Source organism: Triticum aestivum, chromosome 2D (genome assembly GCF_018294505.1).
Source record: "Triticum aestivum cultivar Chinese Spring chromosome 2D, IWGSC CS RefSeq v2.1, whole genome shotgun sequence".
Lineage (NCBI taxonomy): Eukaryota > Viridiplantae > Streptophyta > Magnoliopsida > Poales > Poaceae > Triticum > Triticum aestivum.
Genome location: NC_057799.1, coordinates 583,111,739 through 583,124,054, shown reverse-complemented (window position 1 = coordinate 583,124,054; position 12,316 = coordinate 583,111,739). Strand labels below are relative to the sequence as shown.

The following is a 12,316-nucleotide window of genomic DNA, read 5'->3' as shown; positions in this document are numbered from 1 at the left end:
TTCAGGAAGATACTCCCCTTTGATACTTGCATATTTTGAAGCCGAATACCAATTCCATGAACATGTTTCTGGAATGCTGAAGTTGGTAGAAACTTCATGATTGTCACATGATTTGACTTGCAAGATGAATAATATAATAATATTGCTTACTATGTAGCTACAACCGTCGGCGAGAGCTGCAACCGCATAGTCCAATTAACTCCTCACAGTTTTAGTGTAAAACAAAACCCGATCACAGGTTTGACATGAAGTACATACGCATACACAATTACACATAAAGCCACAGGAAACTAACCCAGGGAAGCAAGCGAAAACTTTAACCTCGTGTACAGCGCACCACAAAAAAGAAAGTAAGAAACAAAGCACACCATCAATCCATGCATGTTTTCAGCAAATGAAAGCCACATGGAGGAGCTCATCACTGCAGTAGAGGCCAGGCTGCTGAGCGTATCCTTGCTTGGCCAGCGCCTTCCGTGCTCCCATGACGAGATCCCTGTTGGTCACCTCTCCCTCCTCCCCTTCAAGGATGGTCTGGATGGCGTTGCTGAGCGCGCCGAACGAGGAGCCCTGCGCCGTGGTTGCGTCCGCCGACGTCTGGCTGCTCTGGCACCCGCTGATGAGGATGCCGTTGGTAGGTGCCCACGACCTGGCCCCCGCGTACACCTCCTCTTCCCCGCCAACCTCCTGCTCCATCGCCGGCCTCAAAGCATCCTCCTCCTCGTCGCCGCCTTCAAGCTTGGCCTTGAGGAGCTTGTAGGCCAGGCCACCGACCATGCCCATCACGCCGTCCTGCTCGCCCAGCTTGCCCTCGCAGTACTTGAGGAACATGACCTTCATGAACTTCTTGACCTTTGGGCTGGCGTCCTCCCCGAAGAAGTTGAACAGGGTCATCCGGATGGAGCCCACGTCGACGTCCTCCTTCCCGCTCTGCTGCTTGAGCATCTCGATGAGTGTTGACAGCGGCAGCGACCGACTCTTGGTGTGGTCATCCCCGTCTGCTTCTGCTTCTGCTTCTACCTGTGCATCTGCCTCCTCATCGTCGTCGCTTCCGTGTCGGCTTCGGAAGCGGCGGCTATGGGACTTGAACACGTCCCGGACAGTGTCTTTGAGGAAGGACCGGAAGCCAGTCGGCGAATCGGATGACTCCTCGGGTTCACCGGACTGGGTCTCACTCTCCCTGGTGCTGTCGCCTATCTGCTCCTTGGCCTTCTCAAGCAGGCCACCGCTGTGGCATGAGTCAGAGACAATGGTAAATATGCAACCATCGGGGACCTTCTGAACCAGTTCACTGACATCATCATCTGTGCGAAATAACAAGTTAGCTACAGACTTCAATCTACAAGCTGGAAATACTCCCTCCGTCCCATAATCTAAGACGTTTTTTAAGTATTTTTTGAAAAACGTCTTACATTATGGGACGGAAGGAATACGAAATTATAGTGCAAGGGGGGTAAAATGCCTGATCCCGCAAATGTGTGGCAATGGATCATCAGCTAGCTGGAAAGACAACAGCCTATGAACTACTCGCACCGTTCCTAAATATAACTCTTTTTAGAGATCCCATAAAAAACTCTTTTTAGAGATTTTAATATGGACTACATATGAATGTATATAGATGTATTTTAGAGTGTAGATTCACTCATTTTGCTCCGTATGTAGTCTGTATTGAAATTTTTAAAAATATTTATATTTAGAAACGGAGGAAATATAAAATATAAATGCAGAAAAGGCTGGTTGACATATGCCATAACCCATAAGCATATTTCTCATTTTTCTGTTAGACATTTGGTACTTGTGATAAAGATCATGCATGCATGATTTGATCCCCTTGAAAAAAAGGCATGCATGGTTTGGATTGATAGATCAGTGCAAAGGAGTAGTAACTTTGGGGTACATGCATGCATGGCTATACAATTTTAACTAGACTAGACGACGCCTATCAATTACTGAGGTAATGTGAAAGAACACATGAGGAAAAAAATATAATAATGTTGCTCTGTTCATGGTTATAAAAGTTCAGGTAACCAAGAACAGAGCAACACAGTCATCCAGACCAACGGACAACAAGGAGTGGCCCCTCCTCTTGAAGTGTTGTCTTCACATAACATCTCCCTCCCTCGACAAACATATCTTTTCGAGCTGTAATAAAATGCGCTCCCGAAAAGTAGCAAGATCCTCCCAAGCGTCAGTGACATACATGCCTTCCCACAGAATGAACACCTTCTAGGTAGCACGAGCACGCCGTGCTTGCATGGCTTTATTTGGCGTGGGCACCTCCTTGACATGCAGAAGGATGGTAGTGGTGGAGGAGCATCTGTCATATGTCTTGAGTAGCTGACATGGAAGACATCATATATGCAAGTAGAGGGCGGTAACAGACAAAGACATACTAGTTAAGAAGAATAATTCAGACCCATTATCACTGGGTGGGCCAGACCAGCGACTTGAGTCATCCTATAATAATGAGCACATCCTCACGTTTGTGTAGAGGACATTTTCTGGGGGGTAAAAGGACACATATCTGGCACTTCTAATTGCAAACTGATTGAATCTCTGCCATGTAAACCTACTCGGACCCGTGTAATCCTACCCCTCGTCAATCTATTTATCAGTGAGGTACGAGCAGATCTCGATCAATACAGCTCTACGGAGACTACACATACCATCAACGTGCAAATGCATAAACCCTAGCTAGTACAACCCAAAAAGGCATGAGTAGGGTATTACCTCTCTTTGAGGATCTAAACCTGTGTAAAATCGTTGTCTTATGTGCACCCGTCACTATAAAATCCCTGTCTTGTGTGCAACCATCACTACTGAAAATTGCTTATAGGTGGTTCCTTACCTATGGTGGGCACGCATTGGTGGCAATCTTGCCAATTACCCCTTGCGAGCGCCCACTTTGTGGCTGCCACTGGTAACATCAGTCCAGACTAGCCATGGGCCAGAATAACGATTGGCGGGTTCTCAAAAAAAAAAAAACGAACGGCGGGCACAAACTCATGCCGAGAACTGACAGCAGGCCACTGGTAAGTTTGTATTGGCTTACCCGATAGGGTGGTAATGAACAAAGACATAGCACCCGGGTATAGTCAAGAAGGATAGATCCGGTTGAGAGTGTTAACATGATGATAAGTAGCAAAGCGTCTTCAGAACAGCTCGACAAGTTCCATGTGCCCGAACATTCATACTCAGTTGAAGACTTCATGAAAATATTGCCTCTCAAGCATCCACTATCCGATATATCAAATGATGAAGCTTATAAACGCTTCAATCAAGTCACTGAGAAGGTACGTTAGTTAGATGCTGAAAATAAAAAGCTATATGATAAGCTACCGGCTAAGCGAGAAGATATCTTTGAACCAACTACTGACATAGAGACCGGGTTAAATAAGTTTAATGCTCTATATGATCTCGGTGCTAGTGTTTCCACTACGCCTAAGTCTGTGTATGATAAATTAATCTTGGCCCGTTTGTTATAAGCAAGATTAAATTGAATATGGCCAACTCTACATTTACACAAGCAGTAAGGACTAAGCATGGTGTAGTTATTCAAATTAATGACTGTCCCATGATGATTTATCTTGTTACTGTTGATATGCCTAAATATGTCATTGCTCCAATTTTACTCCGCTGATGCATGGCAAAGTGCTCTGTGTGTTGTGGGGTAATATTTTTTTCTCCATTCTGTACTCTCTCCACCCCCTGATATTGGCCCCAATGGCCATTCTTGTCCCACGTGTGTTGTGATTGATTCTGGGTTTTAGCACTTTTTGTGAAACAGTTTTGTTAAGTCTCAGTCGATTGAGGCTTCGGGCTAGGCCGAACAAAGCCCGAAGCAGAAAAAACCTAGGTCCGAGCCTGACCCGTCAGTGAAAAAGCCAGTCGGACCTTGGGCTAGGCCTCTTCCCTAAAACGCAAATATGGCAAGTCCAGGCCCGGCCCGACATGTCGTTTCGGCTCAAAACCTAGGCCCAGGCCCGACCCATGGGCAAGATCGGGTCGGGTTTCCCATGGCCAGGTATGTCTGGGAGTAGTTCAAGAGCGACGATGTGTAGTTTTATGTTCGATGTAGTTGAAGTGGACTCGGAGTTAGTAGTAGTTTGTGTAATGTAGTAGTTTGAACTATGTTTGAATTTGATTTTTAAGCACTAGTTTTACATCATCTATTATACATCATCAGTTGGGGCACTAATTTTACATCATCTGTTGGAGTTGGGTGTTTTTTGGTCATGTAAAACCCACTTTTGGTGATGTAAAATTTATATCTTGCATTTTTTGGTGATATATTTTACATCATCTGTCGGAGATACTCTTAGAAGTCATCCAACTAATGGACTAGCTGATTGGCTAATGCGTCACATTTTGTATGCTAGATAAAAATTATCTCAATGAACTTGTTAGACGGAGCTGTAGATGGAACATTTATGAGCATGACTCAAGAAAATGGAAATACCTTATTGGGTAACATGATGGCATACTGAGAGGGCTCCAACAAGCAAAAAATTAATTTCTGTGTGGAAGAAGTTGGTAACTTGAATGAGAAGATTGATATGCTTATGTCTATGCTATCTCTGAAAAATAATTCTTCATGTTCCAGTTATTTTCTATTGGTGATACGATTGAACAAAATAAGACCATGTTCACGGTAATTTTGTTTCTAGGAATAGTTTTAACAACCATGCTTATAAAAAATATGGGAATAATTATCCTAGGTCATATCCTTTAAATATTTCTTTCGCGTGTAATTGAACGTCCATTAGCCTAAATGTCATGGTTAAGGAAATTATCACTTCGCAAAAAGAATTGAACAAACTTTCATAGAAAAAATTGATTGATTGGGAATTTTATTTGATAAGGTAGGTGATATGTCTCCAACGTATATATAATTTTTTATTGTTCCATGCTATTATATTATTTATTTTGGATGTTTTATATGCATTAATATGCTATTTTATATTATTTTTAGAGCCCAGTGCCAGTTTATGTTTTTTCCTTGTTTTTGAGCTTCACAGAAAAGGAATACCAAACGGAGTCCAAACGGAATAAAACTTCACGATGATTTTTCTTGGACCAGAAGACCTAGCCCTTCACCCTATATATTCACATATATTTCAGAACCACCAGAAGCATCCACAAAAACACTTTTCCACCGCCGGAACCTTCTGTTCCCGTGAGATCCCATCTTGGGGCCTTTTCCGGCATCCCGCCGAAGGGGGGATTCGATCACGGAGGGCATCTACATCAATCCTATTGCCCTTCCGATGAAGCGTGAGTAGTTTACCACAGACCTATGGGTCCATAGCTAGTAGCTAGATGGCTTCTTCTCTCTCTCTTTGATTCTCAATACCATGTTCTCCTCGATGTTCTTGGAGATCTATTTGATGTAATATTCTTTTGCGGTGTGTTTGTCAAGATCCGAGGAATTGTGGATCTATGATCAGCTTATCTATGAATATTATTTGAATCTTCTCTGAATTCTTATATGCATGATTTGATATCTTTGTATTTCTCTTCGAATTATCGGTTTGGTTTGGCCAACTCGATTAATTTTTCTTGCAATGGGAGAGGTGCTTAGCTTTGGGTTCAATGTTGCATGATTTCACCCAGTGACAAAGTAGGGGTAGTGAGACACGTATTGAATTGTTGCCATCCAGGATAAAAAGATGGGTTTTACATCATATTGCATGAGTTTATTCCTCTAAGGCATTACTCCGTTCTTTATGAACTTAATACTCTAGATGCATGCTGGATAGCAGTCGATGTGTGGAGTAATAGTAGTAGATACAGGTAGGAGTCGGTCTACTTGACACGGACGTGATGCCTATATTACATAATCATTGCCTTGGATATCGTCATAATTTTGTGCTTTTCTATCAATTGCTCGACAATAATTTGTTCACCCATCGAATTATTTGCCTATATGAGAGAAGCCTCTAATGAAACCTATGGCCCTCGGGTCTATTTTCCATCATATTAGTTTTCGATCTACTATTTTGCAGTCTTTTATTTTCAGATCTATAAATCAAAAAACCCAAAAATATTTATCTTTTATTTATCTATCTCTATCAGATCTCACCTTTGCAAGTGACCCTGAAGGGATTGACAACCCCTTTATGGTGTTGGGTGCAAGTGTTTGATTGTTTGTGCAGGTATTGGTGATTTGCGCGTTCTTCTCCTACTGGATTGATACCTTGGTTCTTAACTGAGGGAAATATTTATCTCTACTTTGTTGCATCACCCTGTCCTCTTCAAGGTAAAAACCAATGCATGCTCAAGAAGCAGCAGGAAGAATTTCTGGTGCCGTTGCCGGGGAGATCTATGTCAAGCCTACCAAGTACCCATCATAAACTCTCATCTCTTTCATTACATTATTCGACATTTGCCTCTCATTTTCCTCTCCCCCACATCTAAAACAATTTCGGAAAGATTTGCCTTTTTATTCGCCCTTCTTTCATTCATCTTTTCGTTTGCCTTTATGTCTTACTTGGCTCGTTTGCTTGTTTGGTTGGAATAATTGTGTATTTATTGAAAAGTAGAAACCAAAAAGTTTATGGATCCTCATCCACTTGCTAACCTTTTTAAGAGATCCAATTATGATGAACCAATTGCTAGTGAGTTGTGTGCACTAGATAATCTTTACGAAGTTTTGCTTGAAATTCATGAATCTGAAAATTGTGATGAAGAAATTTATGAAGAGATTCACGATAGCTCCTCGAATAAAAAGCATGATTGCAATGATGTTATTATAAATTATATTAATGTCGATTGTGCTAATATTATGCCAAACCCTTAGCTTGGGGATGCTAATTTTGCTATGTCCATTACTTATTGTAATGATCATGATTGGGGTAATTCTTCTTATGACCTTGAAAATTTATTTAAGCCTCATGATGAATATGTTTGCAATAATATTGAAAGTGGGTTTGTAAGCGTGTCAACTTTAGGAAATAATTATCCCACTACTTTGGTGTATGATCAATCTTATGATTTTTTTTATAAAAGTGGGTTTGGAGAAGTCATGACTTTATTTGATGATAATCCCACTATTTTGGAAGAGTGTCAACTCTGCATGTATGTGGATCATGTAGAGAAAATTTTATGTGATAGCTATATTGTTGAATTTGATTATGATCCTACTTGTAATTATTATGACACTACTGGAATCAGCTAATTTGCCATCTGCCAGCTCTTTGCCGTCTGCTAGCTGACGGCAAAGAAGCTCTTTGCCATCAGCTACACATAAGCAGATGGCAAAGAAAAGGCTGACGGCAAAGAAGCTCTTTGCCATCTGCCAGCTCTTTGCCGTCTGCCAGCGGACGGCAAAGAATCTTTGCCGTCCGCTGGCAGACGGCAAAGAGTGTGGTGGCCCCACCCCCCGCTCGTTTGAAAAAATCTTAACGGCCCACCTCTTTGCCGTCCGCTAGCAGACGGCAAAGAGGAAAAGGCGGACGACAAAGGCTGGCTGACGGCAAAGAGGGCACTTGCCTAACGGCAGGTACCCCCCGCCCGTTACTCACTTCGTCCTCGCCCTTCTCCTCCACCCGCCGCCGCCCGCGCCCCGTCGCCCCCGCCGCCCCGTCGCCCGCCGCCCCGGCTCCCGCCGGCCCACCGCCCCGTCGCCCCCGCCCCGGCCCCCGCCGCCCCGCGCCCCACCGCCGCCCCGCGCCCCGCCGCCTCCCCCGCCCCGCCCCGGCCCCCCGCCGCCCGGCCCCCCGCCGCCCGGCCCCGCCGCCCCGCCTCCTCCACCGCCCGCCCCGGCCCCCGCCGCCGGCCCCCGCCGCCCCGCCCCCCGCCGCCGGCCCCCCCCCCCCCGCGCCCCGCCTCCTCCACCGCCCGCCCCGGCCCCCGTCGCCAGCCCCTCCCCGACCCGTCGCCCGCCCCCACAGTGAGCCCCTCCCATTTTTTTTGTTTTTTTGTTTTTTTGTTTAGATAAGGTTTTTTTAGTTTAAGTTTTTTCAGTTTAGAATTAATTAGTTTAGGTTATTTAGGTTTAATTAGTTTAGGTTTAATTAGTTTAAATAGTTTAGTTTTAATTAGTTTAGGTTTTAGTTTAGGTTTAGGTTAAGTAGAAGGGGAAGAAGAAGAAGAAGAAGAAGAAGAAGAGGAGGAGGAGGAGAAGGAGGAGAAGAAGAAGAAGAAGAAGAAGAAGAAGAAGAGGAGGAGGAGGAGGAGGAGGAGGAGGAGAAAGAAGAAGAAGAAGAAGAAGAAGAAGAAGAAGAAGAAGAAGAAGAAGAAGAGGAGGAGGAGGAGGAGAAAGAAGAAGAAGAAGAAGACGGGGATGAGAAGAAGTAGAAGAATGAGAAGAAGTAGAAGTAGTAGAAGAATGAGAAGACCCCCTGACCCCCTGACCCCCAACCCGACACCACACCCCGACACCCGACCCCGACTCCACCCCGACACCCGACCCCCTAACCCCCTGACCCCGACACGACACCCCGACCCCCCGACCCCCTAACCCCCTGACCCCGACACGACACCCCGACCCCCCGACCCCGAAACAGCACCCCGACCCCGACACGGCACCCCGACACCGACACGGCACCCCGACACCGACACGACACCCCGACCCCCGACACGACACCCCCGACACCCCGAGACCCCGACCCCGAGACCCCGACCCCGACCCCGACCCCGACCCCGACCCCGACACCCCGACCCCGAGCCTGACCCGACACCCCGACCCCGACACCGACACGGCACCCCGACCCTGACCCGGCACCCCGACCCGACACCCCGACCCCGAGACCCCGACCCCGACACGGCACCCCGAGACCGACACGACACCCCGACCCCCGACACCTCCCGAAAAGGTGTTCTTTGGCCTTCCAGAAGCCGACGGGGTCATATATTTGTGAATTATTAGTTAGGTCATATATCTTTCGATTTTGTTATGAAAAACATCATATATAATTGTGTTGATCGGGTAGTTTTAAATGTGCAGTTGTTTCATCGCTGCGAGGTTTGGTGTTCGACGACCTCGCCGTGCGTTTGACGAGCTCTGCCCCTTCGTTCGTGGGTGAGCACAAATGACATGTCCTCCTCCCCCATTAATTATTTGATCTATTCCGATGAAACTTGATAGCTAGATATATATGTGTCTTGAATCATCAGTATGCGTAACCAATATGTGTCTCCCGTTCGAAAGCGTCATAGTTATAAATATGCATGCATTTGCATATTTATAACCTTGATTCTTTCGAATTGTCCAACGCTATCCATGGACAGCCCGAGTATGTTTAGATTGGGTTCGTTTTCCCATATGCTTTGCTCCGGATCCGACGCATAAATTTCGTCAGTGCCTCCCCTGTTGTTCTCCGGGTACACATCCTCTCTGTTTATTGCAGAGACGTGTATCAGGAGAACAGCGGGGAGGTGCTGCCGAAATTTTGCGTAGGATCCGGGGCATAGCATGGGAAAATGAACCCAATCTAAACATACTCGGGTGGGATTAGGACCTATCATTACCTATTAGAGTGTAGGTTGCATGGACGTAATAAAATTGACAAAGTAGATCAACTGATGAATACATACATGGTGAATTATATATATATATATATATATATATATTTGTTGTGTGTCTAGTAGCTCTGAAAGTCAAGATGAGTGATCGTGCGTGGATGTACACCGGTCACACTGGTCAGAACAAATGGAGCACTGAATGGTTCACAAAAACCAAGGGGTTTGTGCGAGCCGCATTTGCAAATGGCCAGAGGAAAACCTGGTGCCCCTGTTTACGGTGCGGCAATTGGGAAAAGAGGACAGAGGCTGAAATGGGCAAACACCTGCAGAAGAGTGGTTTTACGCCCGATTATACGGTGTGGACATTTCATGGTGAGTCTGCCCAACGTGACCGAGCTGAGGTGGATCGTCGTCGCACCGACGAGCATGGTACCGGGATGGAAAACATGGTGCAAGACTTTGATGATGCTCGGGATTCGGACGAGGAGATGGAGGAATCTGCAAAGGCCTTCAATGAAATGTTGGAGTCTTCAAAACGTCCGCTCCATGAGCACACTGAGCTTTGTCAGTTGGATGCCATCTCACAAGTAATGGCTCTGAAGGCTCAGTTCAACTTGGGCAGAGAATGCTACGATGCAATGATGACAGTATTTGGACGCTTTCTACCCAAAGGCCATGTAATGCCTGCAAACCTGTACCAGTCGGACAAAATCCTCCGTGCACTGAAGATGCCCTATGATAAGATACATGCCTGTGAGAAAGGATGTGTCTTGTTTAGGCTTGACTATGCGGACTTGAACTATTGTCCCATTTGCAAGTCTTCCAGGTATGTTGTGGTAGACAACGGTATGGGTGAGAAGACACAGACCAAAATCCCCGTTAGTGTTCTTCGGTATATGCCAATCGTACCAAGACTTCAACGTCTTTTCATGGTCGAAGAGACGGCCAGACAGATGACATGGCACAAAACGGGCAAAAGAACCGAACTAGATGCAGATGGGAATCTGATGATTGTACACACATCGGATGGTGTTGCGTGGAAAAAGTTTGATGAATTACATGGTGACAAAGCGGCAGATCCGAGGCATCCTCGAGTCGGCATCAGCACGGATGGGTTCAGTGTGTTTGGTATGACGGCAGCCCAATACAGTTGTTGGCCCGTATTTGTCTTTCCACTCAATCTCCCCCCCGGACAGATTATGCAAAGAAAGAACATTTTCCTGACGTTGATAATTCCAGGGCCCAACTATCCGGGGAAAAATATGAATGTGTACATGCAACCGCTTAAGGACGAATTGCAAGAAGCCTGGGATAATGGGTTCAAGACATACGATGCCTATAGCAAACGGAACTTCATAATGCGTGTCTGGTACATGTACTCGACGCATGACTTGCCGGCGTATGCGCTATTCGTTGGCTGGTGTGTGCATGGAAGGTTCCCGTGCCCCACATGCAAGGGAGCTCTTGAGTTTCGTTGGCTTCAGGCCGGTCGCAAGTTTTCTTGCTTCGACATGCATAGACAGTTCCTGAATCCTCGCCATAAGTTCAGGAAAGACAAGAAGAACTTCATCAGAGGTAGAGTTGTCAAAAACTCTGCACCACATGCATTGACAGGCCAACAGACCCTGGATCAGTTAAACGCTCTCGAGCCAGATCCAGAGCGTCCAGGGTACTTCAAGGGGTATAATTCTAAGCACGCCTGGACTCACAAAACATGCTTATGGGATCTGCCTTACTTCAAAGACCTCCTTTGCCCACACAACATCGACGTGATGCACACTGAGAAGAATATCGCCGAGGCACTTTTTGGTACATTGTTCGGCATAGATGGGAAGTCAAAGGATAATACTAAGGCTAGAGTCGATCTGGAGGCGCTATGTGATAGGCCGTTACAAAACATGAAAGAACCGAAAGGAAAGCAGAACTGGACGAAGCCAAAGGCATGGTTCAATCTTGGAAGGCCAGCTATGAGGGAAATTATCTTGTGGGTGAAAATGCAGTTGATGTTCCCCGATGGGTATGCAGCGAATCTACAGAGGGGAGCCAGTCTTGATAAATTGAAGATATTTGGTCTCAAGAGTCATGATTGGCACATATGGATTGAGCGGGTAATGCCGGTGATGTTGCGTGGCTTCATCCCTGAGGATGAATGGCTAGTACTGGCAGAACTCAGCTATTTCTTCCGTGTTCTTTGTGCGAAAGAACTATCGCCTGGCGTGCTAGAAGAAATGGAAGAGTTGGCGCCGGAGTTGATCTGCAAGTTAGAGAAGATCTTTCCACCGGGCTTCTTTAATCCAATGCAACATTTGATTTTGCATCTCCCGACCGAGGCAAGATTGGGGGGGGCCCGTGCAAAATCGTTGGTGCTACCCAACTGAGAGGATGCAGAAGACGCTTCGACAAAAATGTAAAAATAAACGTAGAATTGAAGCATCGATGGCTGAGGCATTCATCACTGAGGAGGCGGCAAACTTCGTGACAGCACACTACGAAGCCAAAAATCGTCATTTGCATAATCCGAAGCCTCGGTACAATGCTGACGACCCTAAAAAGGGTGGATCCAACCTCAGCCTATTCAAAGGGAATCTCGCACCAGCCAGTGTTTCAAATCCAGTATCTTTGGATAACGAACAATGGCGGACCATTTCGTTGTATATCTTCAACAACCTGATAGAAGTGCGGCCGTACATCGAGTAAGTTCTCGGTACATAGTTTCGCAACTTCTATTTCCTTTGAACTGCTCTTATTCCTGGATATTTCATACAGTCGATACGTCGCCTTATTCTCGTATGGAGCGGTGATCCAAAAGGATTCTGTCGAAGAGTATGAGCTTCTCGCAAAGCAAGGAGGCGGC

The 12,316-nt window shown here is 45.9% G+C and overlaps 1 protein-coding gene across 1 annotated transcript; it reads right to left on the bottom strand.

Annotated features, from left to right (window-relative positions):
- Nucleotides 1–352: 352 nt before the first annotated feature.
- LOC123050162 (metacaspase-4-like) lies at nt 353–2,321 on the bottom strand. The gene is made up of 2 exons (XM_044472997.1): nt 2,198–2,321; nt 353–1,301 (listed from the first exon to the last, which is right to left on the bottom strand). The coding sequence occupies exons 1-2, from the start codon at nt 2,319–2,321 to the stop codon at nt 388–390; spliced, it is 1,038 nt and encodes a 345-aa protein (XP_044328932.1). The 3' UTR covers nt 353–387.
- Between the last annotated feature and the right edge of the window lie 9,995 nt (nt 2,322–12,316).